This window comes from Exserohilum turcica (assembly GCF_000359705.1).
Source record: "Exserohilum turcica Et28A unplaced genomic scaffold SETTUscaffold_6, whole genome shotgun sequence".
Lineage (NCBI taxonomy): Eukaryota > Fungi > Ascomycota > Dothideomycetes > Pleosporales > Pleosporaceae > Exserohilum > Exserohilum turcicum.
Window position 1 is genome coordinate 486,780 of NW_007360277.1, and position 19,007 is coordinate 505,786.

Sequence of the window (19,007 nt, forward strand, 5' to 3'; positions counted from 1 at the left end):
TTGATATAGGCGATTAGGGCCTGCTCCTGCTGTGGGTGGAGGAGCTGCCGTTTTTGGCCACCTATCGCGCGTGAGGCGTGTAGGCCTTGGTGTCTTCGGGTAAGCGTAGATCGAACAACACTATATTTTTTGCAATATCTGTATACGAAAAAGGCTCATCAGGTCCTAGGGCATTAATAGCTGCAAGCGCAGCCTCAATATTAGCCATGGTGGTGGGGATACGACGCGTTGAGGTTGAGGTGGTTGTAAGGCGCGCGCGCACTTTGTGGTCGCGCGCACTTTGTGGTGGGGCTAGTTATGAATGAATGCGGATACCACTCGTTGTCTCCCGTACCTTTGCATAGATTAATCCTGTGTTGTCGCGTAGCTGTTATTGGTGTTTTGTTAATCATATATGCACTCTCAGCAATGCACTCAATGAGCCAAGTGGAACAAGGAGAAAGTTGTACCAAGCTTTACGACCGTGACGAGACATGACGATAACAGCAACAAGTCAGTAAATCTAATGTGCTTGGAATAGCTTTATCAGTCTGCAGGCTTCCCGGACAGTGTTACTTACCAAGTCACATATTTCTGAGCCTCTGCAGCCGCAAGCACATTGAGCCTAGCTGCATGGGGCTTGGCGTCCAATTGTATCACGACTTCTGCATTTCAGCTTCGCTACGCCACACTCTCGTTGTGCAATCAGCCGCACCCGACCCCTCACAGAAGGAAAACTCTTCAAGTACAACATTCGTACAACACTTGTGTCATGTCTCATGAAATACGATCCTTCCCACCGCTTGAGAGCCTACTGAACTGAGCATTATATAATGATAGCAGCTCGACCTCACGCTCCAACACACATGCGAGTTGCTGTTCTTACCTCTCCAACTATGCCGCTAGTGTTTCGTTGGCAATGGCCAGCCATCTGCGCCACGTCTTTAGAACCTTTCATGGCGTGTTTCAGTGAACGAAAAGAAGTCTAGAACGCCGACGATCCGACTCCGCCATCAAGTAGGCAATCTACCAATCAGCTCGCCCCAATGCTATCACCAGCTGAGCCTTGCGCGTGTTCATAATGTATCCAGTGCCCCACATACAGCCAACACAACATATATGCTTCTTATTTCCTAGTGCGAAGCTTAAAAGTACAAGTTGATCTGCTTTCAAATCTGCCTATGCATAGCCTTGGTAAGATCTTTTCTTTTGAATCGGAATCTACGGCACAGAGAACCTCCTATTTTGCATGCTAATGTATCCCCAGTTTTGTTCCATTCATGTCATCCACGAAGCCATCAACACGCCCAACCACCTCCTCTCGCCCATCGCTTCTCGAAGGAGATGGTGATACCGTCTACAACAATCATGCGTACGAGTTAGATACTCGCACAGAGGAACGGGTGAACCATCCTCTATTGTCAGATGGGTCTCAAACGGCTTATAACAATAGCAAATCCGTTCGCCATTCATCTAGTAACTGCAAGTGGACGATCGGCTGGCTAACGCCTGTCATCATAGTTGGCAGCTTTGTCTTGGGTATGTCTACTACACAAATACTTTGGGTCTGTTGGAGCTAAAATGCTACAAAGCTTTGCTAGTGGCAGTGGCACACTATATCTACTGCCGTGAACTTGATCAAAAGCGCGTCGCCTCAACTGTGCCGCAAAGTTGGAATAATTCCATCTCCATGGCCTTTGCTCGCATATTCTCTCTGCTCCTCGTGATTTCAGCATCTCAGGCATTCAACCAACTCCTCTGGTGGTACTTTCGAAGACGGCGCTTGTCAGTTTCGAAGATTGACGCGCTGTTCTCACTCAGCACGGGGCCCTTGAATTTATATCGGCTCGACATATTGCGTCATGTTCCGATCCTCTGGATCTTCGGGCTTTTCCTCCCTGTGATCCCCATCATCACCACAATCTTCCCAACTGGTGCGCTGATTGTAGATCTCTATCCATTTCCTCAAACCAATTAGACAGAGGTTTCTACACTGGATATCGACTACCATCGCAATGGATCTGCTGTTGCCCTTTTCCAGAACGCCATGTTTACTACTGGCTATGATGGAGAATATCGGTAAGACCCCAGCAACTCTGGCGATCTATCTTACGAGCGCACATGACGCCCGGAACTAACTCATGTAAGGTGGCCTGCCGATAGCCTCAAGGGTCTAGCTAGGAAGACACTGCTTCAAGGTGCTTTCCTTACACAGCCCTCACCTTGTGGGCTTAATTGCTCCTACACTCTAACGTTCGCGGCCCCAAGCCTGCAATGTGCAGAGGTGACAATGATACCAAATCTTACGTCTGCTACCTTTCCCATAGCATTTGGAGATACATTCAGAACCCTGAAAGACTCTGATCCGACGCACTATAATTATATGGCAGCACCAATACTATCAAGAGATGCGGTCTTCGGCCAGTCCTCAAACAGCCCATTCACCTTCGTCATCAGCTACCGGGCTCCAAACGATGACGCTTACCGGTTTATTAGTTGCGTGACCATGGACGCCAAGTACAACGTGGAGGTGCAGTACAAAAACGGTACCCAGAGCATCGCTGTAAAGGTCACCGATAAAAAGCCTTAAAACGCGTCTCCTCTGGTCGTGGGGTCACTGTTCTACGACCTCATGAGCTCTCGGCCGCAGACTGATCCAGTCAAGTATCCAACACAGTATGGAAATTACACGGAGAACGAAATGCTGGATTTGATGCACGGAACCCAAGTACGGGCTATGAGCGACGCAATGATATATTGCCTGTCTGGATACATTCAAGAATACGGTATGTCAGCTGATATTGCTCGTCCCAAAAGAGCCGCATGCTTCTCTTTTATCCCTGCGGTCATGGCTTGAATGGAGAAAGTTGACGGTTATCGGGACAGGACTTGAAGCTCAGGAAATCCAAGACACGGTGATCCATGAAACACCTCTGGCTGTACCTATTCGCAACGACTCTTTCTACCGGTTCATCGATGTACGCCTGAAACTATCACCTGCAGTTATCGAGGAGCTCATGCAAAACACTACACTCTCAATCTTCAACGCCGCGAGGCACAAGACCCAGACCATGGTCAACACCATCTCGTACGAAAATGCATACATATTCAAAGAACCAGAACGTCTCATCGCTTCGTACGCAGCGTTGCTGGCTACCTGCCTTGGTTTCGCAACTCTTGGACTGGTCGCTCTCGTGCAGAACGGCGTGGCCGCTGACTCTGGTATTTTCCTTCAAGTACTGTGCGCCACGACGAATGGAAACTCGATGCTTAATAAATTGGCCAAACAGGCATGTCTGGGTGGATCTGTCAATCACCTGCAAGACCTCTTGGATCTCGAAGTACAGTTTGGCCAGGTCAAGGAAGATACTGAACTAGCGGCTTTTGGAACTACCGCCGAGGTAACTGAGCTGAAGAAAGGCAGCAAATATGGCTAGCTAGTTGGTATGATCGTTCCATGGTACATGATAGATGAGAATTGAAGTCTCACAAATGGTAGAGCAAACATGTTAGGAGAAATCTCATAAGCTTATGGCAGTTACTACAACGGCTCATTGCCTTTTCTGAATGAATCCGTAAAGTTACTAGGATGTTTTACCCCCTAGCGCGCTCTAGGATGAAGGTCGAGAAAACATCAATGCGCACACTCTCAACATAGTTTACCCATCCCCGATACCGAGCTTGAGGAACGATACCAAGCCTATCGCCGGGCTCGATCAGACCCAGCCACGACGTTCGTCCTCTGGACGGAATGAATTTGAACACGACAAAGTGTACTCGTGCCTCGACATAAGCGTGGACATTAGTTATAACACCCTGGCCATGATTCCCAATGTTGCGTGTCGACCCATCTGGTCTTTGCACGACCACATCAAACCATGTCATTGATCCTTCGTAACTCCCATGCTGGTGTCGGTAATCACTCCATCCTTGATCATGGCTGCGAACAACAACGACGATTTCGCGAACGGGAAAGCGACTAGCTCCACAAATGGCATCAGTGACCAGGTAAGCAGCCCGCTTGTTCGCTTCGTCCTCGTCGTATTCCAGTGTTTCATAACGCCCGCACGTCGCCTTGATCCAGTAATCAGCTTCGTCAAGAATCATTCGAACAACGTGGGCTGGCAGTCGCTGTCGGCCTGGCCGCGCCACGAAGCAGGAAATATACTAGGTATTGATCTTCCCTGGTACGCGGGAACGAGGCGGCTTGTTTTTCCACAACCTCATACGATGTGTGGCGGGCATTCTCCAACTGACTCGGGCTTCTCTGGATTCGCTTCACTTTCCAAAGGCTGCTTTCCATCGAACTTCCAGCGTCGAGCAGTACTTGGACGCCCTCTTTGAAATTCATTTCGACGGCAATCGTGAACGGTGTTCTGCCCAGGTCGTCTTCGGTATCGAGTTGATGGCGCTCATGTTGTGCAATCAATACTTTCATTGCGCCAAGATTTCCGAATCTGGTCGCCTCGTGAAGAGGCAGTGATCCATCGCTGGATCGGGCGTTGCAGTCTGCTCCCCTTTGGACCAGCGTTGCGGTCAAGCTGGCTGCAAGTTGGGGTGATGGAACGCTAGCGGCCAAGTGCAAAGCCCTTCGATCATGGCGGCCTACGGCGTTTGGATCAGCGCCAGAGTCGACTAGTTTCTCAACGATGCGTTGGTTGGTGATTCTCTCAGCGCGGCAATGAGAGGGTGGTTGAACCTCGAATACTCCTTGTTTTCGAGGTTCTTTCCGCCATTCGGATTTGCTCCTTTCGCCAAAAGAAGGTCAACAAGCCTACATGACTTGGCAATGACTGCGCTGGTGAGCAGTGGCTTCCTAAACCCTGGAGATCCATCGATGTATATCGAAGCACCACGGTCCAGCATTTCGTTTACCAGTTCCAGTATGTAGGGGTTATCTGGCTGGGGGTATCCGCAGGCCCATGAGATGGGAATCGAATGCTCATGTGGGGTTCTTGGGCCGAGTGTTGGATCCGCATTGTGCTGCAGAAGAAACCAAGCCATTTCAAAGGGACCCTCTCCAGCTGCATCCGTGTATATCTCACCATCGATTGCCCAACTAAGTGGAGTGGTGCCTGACCATCCTCGAGCATTGATATTCGCACAATGATTCAACAAAATCTTGCCGCAATTCACAGAGTCACCTCGAGCTGCCAAATGGAGTGGGGTTTGTTTTTCGAGACTCTTCTCAATTCGATCGGCACCTGCCCGGAGAGCTTTTTCCAAATATCCGTCAAAGTCAAAGAATGCAGCTACATGAAGAGCGGGGAGGAAATCATTGGCAGTGCCTGAAGTGATGAACCGCTTCCATCTACGAAATCGTCCGTGATTTGGGCCTAGAAGAAGACTCAGCCTGCGACTCACGTCCGATGAGCAGTTTGCTAGCTCGCAAGTCTTTCTTATGAGCTGGATTTCTTCGTAGGCACTGCTGCTCCGCCATATACCACGGTCGCCCCGGAGTCGCAAGAACACTTGAAGCCAACGGATGATTACAGTTTCCGAAGAGAAAAATCGCTTGACGAGTATTTGAGTAGTCGGTTGCATGGCTGCGATGACAGCATGATGCCACACATTCGTTGCCGCATAGTCCATGAATGGATACTTTTCCAGATACTGCTCAAACCGTGATTCCAGTGATGCCCAGGACTCGCCATCTCGTGTAATTTGGAATGGTGGATGCTCAATATCTGCAAAGGAGAGATAATTGAGACAAAGTCTCGGCGAGCTCAGCTTCAATCTTAGCCTCCTTTTGAGTCGTGGTATCGGTTCTTTCGTAGTCTGTGAGCCCGAGAAGAAACTCTTTTACAGATGCATGCGCAAGAATTACCACGTCGTTTCCTTCTCGCTGGACGAAGCGGACCAACGACCCACAAAAGCTGCTGATCTTCTGTCTCCATACAGCAGGTTCAGCTGCGGTAATCTTTCCGTGTTCCTGCATGCCATTTCTAATCCGAAGCATCATCGCTGTCTCCGCAAGAGACAGCGCTCTGCGAGAAAAAGCCACCCAGCACAACAAGCTCATCGAGATGCGCACGACTTTTTGAGTTTTTCCTTTGTGAATATGGTGGAGAATCTTGGTGTAGAGATCGTGTAAGCCCGTTGGCATGTCGTCCGTCTTAGTCAAGTATTCGTCGTCATACATGCATTCGCTGTCGATCAAGTATTTGATCATTTCCGTCGCCCATTGAAACATTCCCTTGCATCCAATCTGCAACCTGCGGGTGATTTCTTTCTTCGTCTCTTCGGCAGATAAACCCAGTCGTTGGGTCTCTTTCTCTATGACCTTTTTGAGATCATCTCTTGTGTCAGACTCGGATATGTTGATGTGTACCAGTCCGAGGTGGTTCGGTATTTTAGCCAAGCCTTGTTTAATGTCTTCGAGCTCGCGGCTGATTACAACAACGTTGGAGTGAGCAACCAAAGTTACCAAGAGAGCACAGAGGTTTTTTCGCGTATCCAGAGTACACTCGTCCAAGCCGTCTACAAGTATCACCGCATTCCGTTTTTCGCAAATGAGGCTGAGGCAATCCTTCATGTCCGTTTCGGTCGGCTCACCACCTTTGTAGTAGGCCTCTTGCAGGAACTCGCCATCTTCCGAGAATTGGTTGAGCAGCTCCCAACAGAGTGTAGTAAGAATTTTTCTGACATCAGACCGCTGGGCTGATCCTTTGGAGAAAAAATAACATACCGTTTGCCCGTCTTGGCCGAGTCTCTGGATAATCTTTGCTGCCAGAGTCGTCTTGCCTGCTCCTGGAATGCCAGAAATCCACAGCAATGGCGAGGTTTTCTTGGGAAACTGACTGTACCAATCGACGTACTCTTCCTTCTGGAACAACCATTCGCAGGTCCCTGGGAGCAGGCTAGTGATGTTTGTGTTGTATGTATCTTGGACCGTGGACACTGGTTGTAGCCACGCCTTAATCTTATGCAACAACTCCTTGTCGTGGAACTGTTTAGTGCTTGCGAATCCTTTCTCCAGCGTCTCCTGGGTAAACTGTAGACGTCCGAGATTCAACATTGCCAACTCCAATTGGATTCCTTGTAGCGGTATTGCTATCTTCTCCTTCAGCTTCCCAACTTGTTTGGAAAAGTACTCGCAATAAATGATCTTTTTCAAAGAACGGACGGCAAAATCAACCGCATCCCCCTTACCGTCTTGAGTCAGTTCCATGTAAGACAGTATCTTGGATTTGGTTTTGAGAAGTGGTTGGTGAATCGCATCAACCTTGCCTTGAAGACCGGTAGATGTAAGACCATTACCAACAGCCTTGTTGACATTCTGTAATGTTTTCTCGAGATGTTCCAAGAATGCCATGTCTTCCTTGACTTGTGCTTTTGCGCCATGAGTTTCTGACAAGGCTATGCCGACACGACAGAGAATCTGTACGGCTACAACTACATCACCAGCTGACCATCCAAAAGACATATTGGGCCAGGCGTTGGAACCTCTCAAGACGTTGTGCGTGATAGCTGATCTTATGATTCTGCGGAATGAAATGTATGGGTCGTGGTAGGGAAGGCGGTTGTAGTCAACGGATGGCAGTAGCCAAAGATGAAACCCATTTCAGCTTTCATGGTTTGCGTTCCAGTGCCCAAATTCCCCGCACTCACGCGATGTGCAGCTGAGGTGCAGCAGCCACAACAGCTCAGCTCGCCAAGACGTCCGCCGTCTATATCCTTCCTCAGAATCGTAATGCTTTGTAGCGCAAGGCAGGCTAACAGTAAAGAAAGAAGTCACCAGCTGGAAGCCAGAATATGGATACATTGCTCCGCCACGGCTCACATTCCCTTTTCCTACTCCTTCACCCCTCTTTCCTCATCCCAGCGGCGCCAGCCGCCAGCATCAATGAAAAAGGAACAATTTCGAAGAAGTGCAGATATGATAGGCACTATACCCCCCCTACGCCAGATGGTAACCAGTATATCCGTGACTGCAGGGGTGAGGGGCCAAAAATAAACAAGTAACGTAGATATAAGTGCGAGGTGTTACTTTCGGGAGAACACACACTACATCAGACCAAAGCCAGGTTGGCAAAGAGCAAGCTAAAGAATCGAAAGGCGAACTTGGAAGGATGTTCAAGGGGCCAATGTGCTTTGGTGACGCTTTGTGAATGCTATGATTACGCAGACGAGCCACGTGATGACTCTCCCCGGTCCGACTGCTGGGGACGGTATCAAGGATTGGATGCCGATTCATGAGTGCTTTTAGATGAGAATTTTGCTCGCCTAGGATAATCGAGGCCTCAAAGTAACGTATGAAAGTACATGCTAAGAAGGGTTAGAAAAGGACAGCCCAGACCCAGACGTCGGGTGGTCTTTATCACATGATCATACCAGTAGATAGCTCACTCGAGACAACCCTTCTTAGCTAGACGATACAACACCTTGCATTCACCCGCCGCATCAGATGGCGCAGACTCAGAACGCAGAAGATGTTTACAAAAACCCCGAATAGGAGCATAAACTCTTCTCATCCCTTGATACGCTGCTCAGAGTCAACTTCCCGTCAACGTCAAATCCGCCATGCACTTTGTACATGGACGAATGAATGCAACGAATGAACGCAACGATTGCGCAAAAGGCACCCAACGCCCCCTCACCAACCAGCCATACAATGCGCAGCTTTCCTTGCCGACGTCTCGAGATGGGAAACGGCAGCACGCTAAACTAACAAGCGGTGCACATCCTTGTCGCCCCTCCCGCCCGTATCCGCCACTGCACAACCGCTTTACTTTAACCTCAAGCAAACGGTCCATCACGCCTTTTGTATACTTGGATTGGAATATCTCTTTGGACGAATGGCCCAACAATAACTTGAAGCTTCTGCCCATTCCAATATTCACAAGCTTCTGGCCAGCAACCTTACGCCTTGGCTGCCAAGCATATCAACAACAACACCGCTACTGCAGCCAAGGCTGCTTGCTTTATTGTTATTGTTATTATTATTACTCCATTGGGTTCCTGCAGTCAGGAACTATGTAGACTGTGTGCTTCGAATGTATGTGAAGAAGAGCAAGAAGACATATAGGGCATGGAAAGTGCCATATGGGTACCTCAAGATGAGGCAAAAGAGTATTAGCAGACGACGACATATCCCCCAAGAGCGAGCCGTGCTTGGCAGTGATGACATCGGGCCCGACTAGCCAAAGCAACAAAGTGCTGACCTCGACTATCATGACTGCCCGATACGCTTACCAGGTTGTACTACTGGGATTGCACGCGCGCATATATAGTAGGGTTGCGCCGCAGGGTAATGTGGGTTCTTGTTGATACCTACACCCCTCTCCCGCCACCACGACTATCGAAACGAAAAAGAGCCGGGTTGCCGGATCTATGCGAGTATGAGGACGGCGATTTTTGCTGCGCTCGCAGCTGCGGTGACGGCGAATCCCACGCTGAGGAGCAGGCAGTCTGGCAAGGAGCTGGTTACACCTGTATGTCGTTTCCCCGCGACACGTGATATCGCATGTGTGTGTGTGCGTTTGCTGAACGGTTTCTTCAAAAAGGACGCATTGAAAGCCGAGATCAAAGTGGAAAACCTCATGGCTGGCGCGCAAACGTTACAAACTTTTGCCGATTCGCAATCCAACGGCACCCGCGTCCTCGGAAGTGCAGCATGCAACAGCACGCTTCGCTGGGTCAAAGATGAGCTCGATGCAACCGGCGCTTACGATGTTGAGCTGCAGCAAGTGCGCGTCGTCAGACAGGTCAGCGGCCAGATCAACAGCTCCATGGTAAACGGTACGAATGTAACCGCCAGCTTGCTGGAATACTCGCCTTCAGGATCCGTCACCGCGACTCTAGTGCCCGTTGCCAATCTGGGCTGTGAAGCCGTATGAAACCCAATTCTATCATGTTACACGGCCAAAGATTCACATGAACTGACAAATGCACACACAGTCCGACTACCCATCTGCGGTGGCCGGAAAGATTGCTCTCATCTCGCGCGGAACATGCGCTTTTGGCCAGAAATCCGCACTCGCGGGCGCGGCGGGCGCTGCAGCCGCCATTCTGTACAACAACGTCAATGGCACTCTCGGAGGGACTTTATCTCCAGGACCGCGGCCAGAGGGTGCTTATATCCCCACCATCGGCATTGCACAGGAGCTTGGCGTTGGATATGTTGCTGCGATCAAAAGCGGCGCCAGCATCAGCGCTACGATCAATGTCAAGACTGAGATCCAAAACATGACAACGTACAACGTGCTTGCGACGACCAAGACGGGAGAAAGGACCAACAAGCTGTGTCTCGGTGCGCACACGGATTCCGTGGCCGAGGGCCCCGGCCTCAATGACGACGGCAGTGGCACAATCGGGATCCTGGAAGTCGCCAAAGCGCTCGCAAAGTACCAGGTGCACAATGCCGTCGTGTTTGGCTTCTGGGCTGCCGAGGAAGCAGGACTCGTGGGATCAAAGCACTTTGTCAGTAGCCTGTCTGCAGAGGACCTAGCCAAGATACGTGCGTATCTTAACTTTGACATGGTGAGTCTTGTTATCTTTTTCCCCCAGCCCAGCCCAAGCAAGCAAGCAAGCAAGCAAGAAAAAAAGCCAGGAGAAGGAACAACAGATACAGCAACGCCTCGCAAAACGTTTTACATACTAAGGCGGGTTCCAGATTGCAAGCCCAAACTACATCAACGGCATCTACTCGAGCGCCAACGCGCCAACAGGCAGCGCAGCACTAGAATCCGTACTCAACGCATCCTACGCCTCGGCCGGCGCAAACACCAAACCAATCACCTACCTAACAGGGCTTTCGGACCACGCGTCCTTCCAAGACGCCGGCATCCCCGTCAGCGGCATCTTCACGGGCGGCTCTGAGCTCAAGACGGAGGAAGAAGCGCGCTTGTTTGGCGGCCAAATGGGCGTGTCGCATGACAGGTGTAATCACAAGGCTTGCGATACGGCTGGGAATCTGAGCGCGGACGCCTTCTTGCTGAGTGCGAGGGGCGTGGCGCATGCGGTGGCGACGTTTGCGGTTTCGTGGGAGGGTGTGCCCGAGAGGAGGAGAGTGATGAATTGAATTATTCTTTCTTTCTTTCCTTCTTTCTTTTTTCTTTTTCTTGAATAGCTACATATGGTTATCAAAGGCGGGTGGAAGATGAAGATTAAACAATACATATATATATGTACAGATACGCATATATATATATATATATATATATATATAGTTCTGCTCAAGGGAACAGAAAGCGTTGAAAAGGAAAAAAAAAGGAAAAAAAAAGAGAAGCAGAAGATGGATGAGGTAGTTAAAACGAGAAACCTAGCAAGGGTGGCATTGAATATAATCAAGGGTATATTGCACAAAAGTAGACTCTGAGTATAGGAAGATGGCTTGTCGTCTATCTAGGCTAGAAAGCGACTTGTTGCCTTTTGTAGTGGCAGGCCTCGTTGCAAAATTGAGACTGTAAAGTAGACTTGCTCGGTGAAGGACTCGGTGTTCATTTATCGCATCCAGCCATGGTCTCGGACATTTCAAAGCTAACCCTGCACTTGTCCACCTTAAGAGCGCCGTAAACAGCCAAATTCAGTCTAAAAGGCATCATGTCGATTTCAAAGAGCAAACCCCTTCATCACTCTCATAGTCATCATACTACCAGTCTTAATCGCTAACATCAAATGCACCAAAGACATTGATCAATTGTTTTACATTTCATGTCTGAACGTTTCTTCATAGTCTATTACATGCGTCTGCTCCCTGGCCAGACTCATCACGGGACCGCTGACTCCTCATACCGATGCTCGCAATTTTAGCTCATGCTCATCCGCAAACGCCTGCTCCCTGGGAGATTGAACCAAACACCAATTCAGGCTTATTCAGCATTTTACGCCTTGCCAGTGGTGTAGAAGTCGTCCAGGGCGACCTTGATGCGCTTAGACATGGTCTTCTCACCCTCACGGACCCAGACACGGGGGTCGTAGTACTTCTTGTTGGGCTTGTCATCGCCGTCGGGGTTGCCCTGTGTACATGTCAGACATTGCAAAAATCTCATTCGTATCAGGTTCAACTCACGACTTGAGTCTGGAGGTAGCCGCTCTTGGACTGAATGTAGTCCCGGATACCAGAGAGGTAGGCCCACTGCATGTCAGTGTCGAGGTTGACCTTGACGACACCGTAAGAGATGGCCTGACGGAAGTCATCGACGGAGCTACCGCTACCGCCGTGGAAGACGAGGAAGACGGGCTTGTCGTCCTTGGAGCCAGTCTTCTCCTTGACGTATGCCTGGTGCTTTTGCAGGAGCTCGGGGCGGACTGGAGAGCTGGTCAGTACGTCTTTACACGTCTTTGAACTTGGTGGCACTCACGCTTGACGTTTCCGGGCTTGTAGACACCGTGGACGTTGCCGAAACCGGCAGCGATGGAGAAGAGGGGAGAAACTGCGGACAGCTCCTTGTAGATGTCGTAGATGTCCTCGGGTTGAGTGTAGAGGGAGTTGTTGTCAACATCCTCGTTGTTGACACCGTCCTCCTCACCTCCTGTGATACCAATCTCCATCTCAATCATTTGCTTGATTGTTGCGGCGCGCTGGAGGTACTTTTTGGTGGTGGCTGGAATCAAGTCAGTATATGTCAGTTTGAGGGCTTTTTTACGCCTCTCTGGGCCTACTTACCAATGTTCCACTCCTTGGACTCCTCGGAAAGATCTGACAAGTGTGTTAGTAGAGGTGGGCAAAAAGACAATACGACTCCTCTCACCAATCATGTGCGAGCTGAAAAGAGGCTCTCCGTGCTGCTTGAAGTAGGCCTCGTCGGCGTCCATCATGCCGTCCAACCAGGGGAGGAGCTTCTTGGCGCAGTGGTCGGTGTGGAGAACAACGGGGATGCCGTAGGATGGGGCAATGGATCGGATGTAGTGAGCGGCAGCAATGCTACCGGCGATGCTGGCCTCCTGATTGGAGTTGGCAACGCCCTTGCCTGCAAAGTACGCGGCACCTGTTGGGAGAGGCAATTAGCACGTGTTTCATGTGGGGGTTCTGCGGGTCTCCCTTACCTCCATTGCTCAGCTGCAGGATGATGGGCGACTTGGAATCGCGGGCAGCCTCGAGGGCGGCAACGACTGTGGAAGAAGATGTGACGTTGATGGCGGGGATGGCTGTGAGACTCCAAGTTAGCAATTGGTCTCCGTGGCTGAGCGTGTCGGGTACATGCCGTATCCCTCAGACTGGGCGTGCTTGAAGAGCTTCTCGATCTGGGCAGGGTCAGCAGCGTGCTCGAGTTAATTTGCTGGGGATAAGGGCGGCATACGTCTTCGCCGACGATGACGCCGGTCCTGTGCAATGTCAGTCGAGGCCCGTCAAACACGCCATGAGGGGCCAGGCGGGGTCGCGAGCAACATACTTGCGGCTGAGAACTTCGGTAGCTTGGACCATGTTTGCTGGTGTGGTGGGAGTGGTTCTGGGTATATGTGTGTGATGCGTGCGATGTGTGTGATGCGTGCGATGTGTGTGATGCGTGTGTGATGGGGGGAGGAGATGTAGTTGGGAGAAAGTTTGCGCAGGGAGCCGCGAGCTATGTAGTGGTGAAGTCAAGCTGCAACGCGGTATTAGTGGGGTTGGCGGACCGTCGAAAAACACCCCCGCTAATCGCCTGGCAGTGACGCAGCTGCAGCAGCTACTGCCCTGCCCAGGCCAGGCCAGCACAAGCAACCAACGACACAAAAGACGCCGACATGACACTGCAGCCCGCGCATGCGCAGCGCCCGCCATCGGAGTGCGGTTTGGCAATGCCACACGCAACCACGCCCTGCTCGCACGCATGCGCAGGCCGTCGTTGCAGACAATGCGCCCACGACAGACGCCATGGAGGGGTGGGCAAGTGGGCGACGATGATGCTTCACGGCCGCGCTCTGAAGTCATGGCGGGGCCGCTTATGCTCGGCAGCGCGGAAGCAAAGTGGGCTCTTTTTTTTCGCGTGGCCTGCCATGGCCGTCGCCCGCTCAACCAAACACGGCGGCGGCCACAGGCGACATGGTGTCCGACTCTCGCCGCAACACGCCATGCAACCGCACTCGCTGCCCGTCTGCCAGGGGCCCACCAATGATTTCACGCTGCCTCACCCGACCCAGAACATGGACATGGTGATTGAGCCCGAGGCGTTATCCCATTTTTTTTCTTCCGATATGCGGAAGCCAAGTCATGTGCATGGTACGCCTACAGCCAGCCCTCTGCATCTGCCTATACGCCGCCGAGTAGCGCTCGTTTCCCGAGGTTCTGGGCCTTGCCGGACAGTCGACAGGCGGAGGGGGAGAGAAGCCTTGTGACTACCTGCAGCCCCGTGGGTAGACGCCGCCTATGCCTCCGCCTATGCCGCCGCCTATGCCTCCGTCTCCTTCGCCCTGACGCGGACGTTGCGCACCAGAGCCTCGTCGGCGCCCGCTATCCGTATCTCGGCCTTGAACGTGCCCAGCTGCTTCACGCGCGACGCATCGCCCTCGTCATGCCCTGACACGAACCTGACGTCGGCCTCGTTGAGAATCACGCGCGCTGCCTCGTCGTTGTGCGCCAGCGCGCCCTTGATGGTGGCTACCAGATCCGCCGTCGAAACAGACCCGTATATGGCATTGGCCGGTGTCTTTGCCCGGTTCATGGCCGCTGCCGTCAGGATGTCTGCCGCCCCCGATGCGCCCACGCGCTCTCGCGGAGCCTCCTGTTCGATGCGCTGGCGGTAAAAGTCAATCGTCGGCGGCACAAAGGTATCGAGGAGCTCCATGGACCGGTGGGGCTGTTTTCTCTGTTAGCACGCGCACTGCAACCACCACCAACACCACCAACGGGCCATGCAGCGTACACTGAGCACATCAATCTCAATGGGCCGCACGTAGCGCTTGGGCTGCGTCGCCGGCCCATCGTCGTCGTCGGCAGCCTCCTCGAGATTCAGCCTCACGCCAAAGGTGGCGTCGCGGGCCATGTCGACGTCGTGGGCCTGGAGCTGCTTGAGCTGCGCGATGGGCACATAGTCGGCAATGCGGGCGGGGAACCAGCGATTGCGCATCAGCGAGGGGTTGAGGGGCACGTAGGAGCCTTTGCAGCATTAGCATGAGCCATGGAGCGCCTGCACTTGTCGTCGACGCCTCGTACCTGCGCGGCCAAACCTGGGCACGTCCTGGAGCAGCTTGACGACAATGTTGCGCTCTGCCTCTTTGGCCGCCTTGGAGAGGGCGCGCGTCTGCTGCTGCTGCTGCTGCTGCTGCAGCGTCCCCCGCGCGTCGAGCGTCCGCAGCGTGGCGCGCCGGATGCATGCGGTGCACTGGGGCACGAGGGCCGGGCGCGTGAGGGAAGCCATTGTGCGCGTCGTCGTGGGGAAAAACCCTTCTGGTTCGGACAATTGCAATGGTGGCGATGGGTGCGGCGGAAGCGGAGGTTGCCAGTGGCCGGTGCGCGTGGCCGCCAGGCTCGGCATACTTTTACTTCCGCCGCCCTCACAAGCAAACAAGACGGCGGCGGCCAGTGCAATCTTCCCACCGCTGGCCAGCAGTCATACAATGGCGTCTGCCGCCGCCAGCCCTTCTCCCCGCCCACGCCCTGTCCACCACGCTCCCGCTCCCACGCCCCGTTCCTGATTGCACATCCACCCGCCCCCGCGAGCCACGAGCACTTCCGTCCAATCCCGCGCGAGAGCGGGCGGAGGCGCCACACGATGCCTGAGAAGCCGCTGACCATTGCGACCTACGCCGCCGGGGCCTCGCTCGCCGCCATCACCCTCGTCTACGTCTTTGGGCCCACGTACTTTCTCGACGACGACGCCACCACCAAGAAGAAGGGCGTCGTGGGGCTGACCAATGCTGCCAACGACTGCTTCATCAACTCGGTGCTGCAGGCCCTCGCCGGCCTGCCCGACCTGCGCATATACCTCATACGCGAAACCCACCGCCGCCTGCTCGACGGCCCAGACGTCTACCACGTCGACCCGGAGCGACAGAACACGGCCAACGGGCCCGCCCGACCCGCCAAGCTCGAGGGCCTGCAGCGCGGCGTCCTCACGCATGGCCTCAAGGACATCCTCGACGCCCTCAACGAGCGGCCCATTTACAAGAAGACAATCTCCCCCCAGCCCTTTATCCGCACCCTCGAGCGCGCATTCGGCACGCGCATCAGCCGGCAGCAGCAAGACGCCCAGGAGTTCCTCCAGATCGTGACGGAGCGCCTGTGCGACGAATACCATGCGGGCGGAAAGGCTCGGCGGCGCGCAACGCTGGATGCTATCCCGGTGAACAACGCGGACGGCGCTTCTGGAGCGGACAATGCCGACGTCCAGTCGCCTGTCGCGCTCCCCGAACCATCCGCTGGTGGCCAAGGCGAAGACCCGGCTGAAGAGGACGTCTCCGAAGAGGAAGAAGGGTTTCCCTTTGAGGGCAAGATTGAGTCGCAAATCGAGTGCCAGTCGTGCCACTTCAAGCCGAAGCCGACCGTGTCGACATTTGTCACGCTGACGCTGAATGTGCCGCAAGCCTCGTCCACGTCGCTCAATGCGTGCCTCGACGGCATGCTCAAGGTCGAGTACATTGACGACTTTAGGTGCGAGCGCTGCCGACTAGAGCATGCGCTCCAGAGCAAGAATCGCCAGCTTCTGGCCGCCACGGACCCGAGTGTTCGAGAACGCTTACAGTCGGACATTGCCAAAATCCAGCTATCCATAGACCACGACCCCGAGCAGACGCCCGACGATGTTGAGCTTCCCCCGTCGAGCCAAGCACCCAAGAGCCGCATCGCCCGCCACATGTACATTTCACAGTTTCCCAAGGTGCTTGCGATACACCTGTCGCGCTCTACCTTTGCCTTTGGTGCCACGTCGATGAAGAACATGGCAAAGGTCGCCTTTCCGGAAGCTCTTCCGCTGGGGGAACTGCTTAACCGCAAAAACTACCGCCTTCTCGCAATGGTCACGCACAAGGGGAGCCACAACAGCGGCCACTATGAATCGTTCCGCCGCCAAGTGCAACGACAACCCTTTTCTACGCCCGTCTCGTTTGGCACAGAAGGTGCATTCAGCCGTCAAGCCAGTCCATTCCCGTCAGCAGCGCCGTCCGTAGCGCCGTCTGCCATGCAAAGCCCACACATCTCGGCTCTCAACCTGCCCAACCACATCGACCGCAGGTCACCGCTCCCCGACTCGCCCATGTCGCAATCACTATCTTCGCAAGAAACCATACCGCTGCCGCGGGGGCCACCCCCGACATCAGCTCCTCGAGTGGCAGACTCGGAGCCATCACAATCAGGGTCCTCATCCACTGGCGTTGCTAACGGGGGCGCAAGTGGAGAGGAGACATTATCACGGTCAAGAAGCATACGCTCGCTCAAGGAACGGACATCAGAAAAGGCATCTTCCATTGCCGATGTGAATCCCATGCGGCGCAAATCCAAAAAGGCAAACCACCGGTGGTGGCGCATCAGCGACGACAAGGTCAAGGAAAGCAAGACGTCGGAAGTGCTCAACATGCAAAAGGATGTTTATCTGTTGTTTTACGAATTGAACACGCCCAAGCCATGAAGCGCTGCTTGAAGCAGGCATTACGAATCCTCTTCCATGCATGCATGCATCCATACATATATATATACCTCCCATAAAAAAAAGTAGGAAAAAAATCCCGCTTTGAATGATGCAAGCTCATTTCCCCCCCCCCCCTTCACCTTATCTCCAGCTAGTATACGCCAGGATGTCTCGTTTCTGCATTCTGGCGGTGTCCATTGTCGTGTTCGCACTTGCACGCCGGTAACATGGGTGTGCGTATGCGTCGCCTATTTTGCATTGCCGTGCCGCGCGCCCTTTTGACCCTTTATCATCATCATCATCTCTTCTTGCCTTTATTGGCCAATTGCCCATACAAACGTGGCAATCCCGTGCACGCTTGTGCTTGACCCCTCCCTGGGACAATACTAGCTCACAGCTTACAGCTACCCTCACCACACCACACCCGAATACACACACACACACACACATCAAGGTACTGTAGATACTTACTTAGTTGGTATTTCTTTATTTATACACACATTCACATACATACACATGTACACACACACACAAATACTTACATACTTACTTACTTACATACTTACTTACTTACATACTTACTTACTTACATACTTACTTACTTACATACTTACTTACTTACATAACTACTTACTTACATACTTAGATACATACATACATACTCGGCACCGCGCCCTTTCTCCCCTTCGCTTCGCTTCGCTTTCCCTTTCCCTTTCCTTCCCTGCCCCGTCGTATGCAGTAAGTATGCAGTGCACAACTCCCTTTTATCCCGTATTTGTAATTTTTCATCCGACGATTCGCAGTCCCTGCAGCAGGGACTTGGGTATGCATACATACATACATACATATATACATACTTGGGTACATACGCATACGTCTCCATGTGGCGAGTGTCGGTGTGTGTGTGTGTGTGTGTGTGTGAGTGTGTTTCTGCCGGTCTAGGTAAGTAGCATGCATGGATGCATGCATGGATGCATGGACGCTGCAGTCGGACTCTCGGATCGATACTTGGGTCGGATATACTTTAGACGTAGATATGCACATGCACATGCACATGTGTACGTAGATAGATATGTACTACGCAGATATATACATGGAGATGCAGAGATACAAAAACAAAGAGATGAATACTAGACACGTTTTCTCTACGCTTTGCCTTTCATCTCTGTACACACACGCACACACACACACACACACACATACGTACGTACATACACGCCGGTTCTGCAAGCAAGGACAGGATAGCGCCGCCGCCGGCAGGGGGGCGGGGGGGCCGCTTGTGCATCTGGACCCCGCGGGAATATTTGTCGTCTTAGCTGCATTGGCTAGCGGGCGACCACGTTGGTCGTGGATAAGGCGCAAAGCGGGCGGCGTGAAGGGTACCAGAGGCGTGTTGAATTTTTTTCCCTCCCCTCTTCTTCTTCTTCTTCTTCTGGCTTCTGGCTTCTCTTCCCTGCGTTAGTGTGCATACGCTATTTGGGGCTAAAGGTACCCTTGAGGACTTGGGGGGGGGGGGGGTGGACGGGGGAAAGTATATATTAA

General features: G+C 52.7%; 7 protein-coding genes across 7 annotated transcripts; 3 read left to right on the plus strand and 4 right to left on the minus strand.

The window, feature by feature from the left end:
* Positions 1 to 1,259: 1,259 nt before the first annotated feature.
* Positions 1,260 to 3,416, plus strand: SETTUDRAFT_34085 (uncharacterized protein; the record flags this gene model as incomplete). Its single annotated transcript, XM_008031234.1, has 6 exons — positions 1,260 to 1,518; positions 1,581 to 1,913; positions 1,962 to 2,058; positions 2,128 to 2,548; positions 2,630 to 2,765; positions 2,797 to 3,416. 6 exons carry the CDS (start codon positions 1,260 to 1,262, stop codon positions 3,414 to 3,416), a joined length of 1,866 nt encoding a protein of 621 aa, XP_008029425.1.
* A 157-nt stretch (positions 3,417 to 3,573) lies between these two features.
* On the minus strand, positions 3,574 to 5,523 carry SETTUDRAFT_22508 (uncharacterized protein; the record flags this gene model as incomplete). The annotated part of the gene is made up of 3 exons (XM_008031152.1): positions 3,574 to 4,100; positions 4,171 to 4,584; positions 4,758 to 5,523. 3 exons carry the CDS (start codon positions 5,521 to 5,523, stop codon positions 3,574 to 3,576), a joined length of 1,707 nt encoding a protein of 568 aa, XP_008029343.1.
* Positions 5,524 to 5,659: 136 nt separating this feature from the next.
* On the minus strand, positions 5,660 to 7,405 carry SETTUDRAFT_22509 (uncharacterized protein; the record flags this gene model as incomplete). Its single annotated transcript, XM_008031153.1, has 1 exon — positions 5,660 to 7,405. The coding sequence occupies one exon, from the start codon at positions 7,403 to 7,405 to the stop codon at positions 5,660 to 5,662; it is 1,746 nt and encodes a 581-aa protein (XP_008029344.1).
* Positions 7,406 to 9,320: 1,915 nt separating this feature from the next.
* On the plus strand, positions 9,321 to 11,002 carry SETTUDRAFT_140664 (uncharacterized protein; the record flags this gene model as incomplete). The annotated part of the gene is made up of 4 exons (XM_008031443.1): positions 9,321 to 9,413; positions 9,486 to 9,812; positions 9,880 to 10,461; positions 10,595 to 11,002. The coding sequence occupies 4 exons, from the start codon at positions 9,321 to 9,323 to the stop codon at positions 11,000 to 11,002; spliced, it is 1,410 nt and encodes a 469-aa protein (XP_008029634.1).
* Positions 11,003 to 11,608: 606 nt separating this feature from the next.
* On the minus strand, positions 11,609 to 13,423 carry SETTUDRAFT_165035 (uncharacterized protein). The gene is made up of 9 exons (XM_008031444.1): positions 13,317 to 13,423; positions 13,224 to 13,248; positions 13,128 to 13,167; positions 12,970 to 13,071; positions 12,675 to 12,911; positions 12,590 to 12,622; positions 12,285 to 12,527; positions 11,993 to 12,231; positions 11,609 to 11,939 (listed from the first exon to the last, which is right to left on the minus strand). The coding sequence occupies exons 1-9, from the start codon at positions 13,346 to 13,348 to the stop codon at positions 11,805 to 11,807; spliced, it is 1,086 nt and encodes a 361-aa protein (XP_008029635.1). The 5' UTR covers positions 13,349 to 13,423; the 3' UTR covers positions 11,609 to 11,804.
* A 667-nt stretch (positions 13,424 to 14,090) lies between these two features.
* SETTUDRAFT_165036 (uncharacterized protein) lies at positions 14,091 to 15,279 on the minus strand. The gene is made up of 3 exons (XM_008031445.1): positions 15,056 to 15,279; positions 14,766 to 14,998; positions 14,091 to 14,699 (listed from the first exon to the last, which is right to left on the minus strand). The coding sequence occupies exons 1-3, from the start codon at positions 15,258 to 15,260 to the stop codon at positions 14,292 to 14,294; spliced, it is 846 nt and encodes a 281-aa protein (XP_008029636.1). The 5' UTR covers positions 15,261 to 15,279; the 3' UTR covers positions 14,091 to 14,291.
* Positions 15,280 to 15,530: 251 nt separating this feature from the next.
* SETTUDRAFT_165037 (uncharacterized protein) lies at positions 15,531 to 17,598 on the plus strand. Its single transcript, XM_008031446.1, has one exon. It carries the CDS (start codon positions 15,615 to 15,617, stop codon positions 17,463 to 17,465), a length of 1,851 nt encoding a protein of 616 aa, XP_008029637.1. The 5' UTR covers positions 15,531 to 15,614; the 3' UTR covers positions 17,466 to 17,598.
* The last annotated feature ends 1,409 nt before the right edge of the window (positions 17,599 to 19,007 follow it).

Coding starts and splice junctions, on each gene's coding strand:
- SETTUDRAFT_165037 (XM_008031446.1), top strand. CDS start 15,615: ATGCCTGAGAAGCCGCTGACCATTGCGACCTACGCCGCCGGGGCCTCG.
- SETTUDRAFT_165035 (XM_008031444.1), bottom strand. CDS start 13,348: ATGGTCCAAGCTACCGAAGTTCTCAGCCGCAA. Junction 13,168..13,223: donor GCGTCATCGTCGGCGAAGAC/GTATGCCGCCCT, acceptor GACCCTGCCCAG/ATCGAGAAGCTCTTCAAGCA. Junction 12,528..12,589: donor GTCCAAGGAGTGGAACATTG/GTAAGTAGGCCC, acceptor ACTTGATTCCAG/CCACCACCAAAAAGTACCTC.
- SETTUDRAFT_165036 (XM_008031445.1), bottom strand. CDS start 15,260: ATGGCTTCCCTCACGCGCCCGGCCCTCGTGCCCCAGTGCACCGCATGC. Junction 14,999..15,055: donor GCCCAGGTTTGGCCGCGCAG/GTACGAGGCGTC, acceptor AATGCTGCAAAG/GCTCCTACGTGCCCCTCAAC. Junction 14,700..14,765: donor TTGAGATTGATGTGCTCAGT/GTACGCTGCATG, acceptor CAGAGAAAACAG/CCCCACCGGTCCATGGAGCT.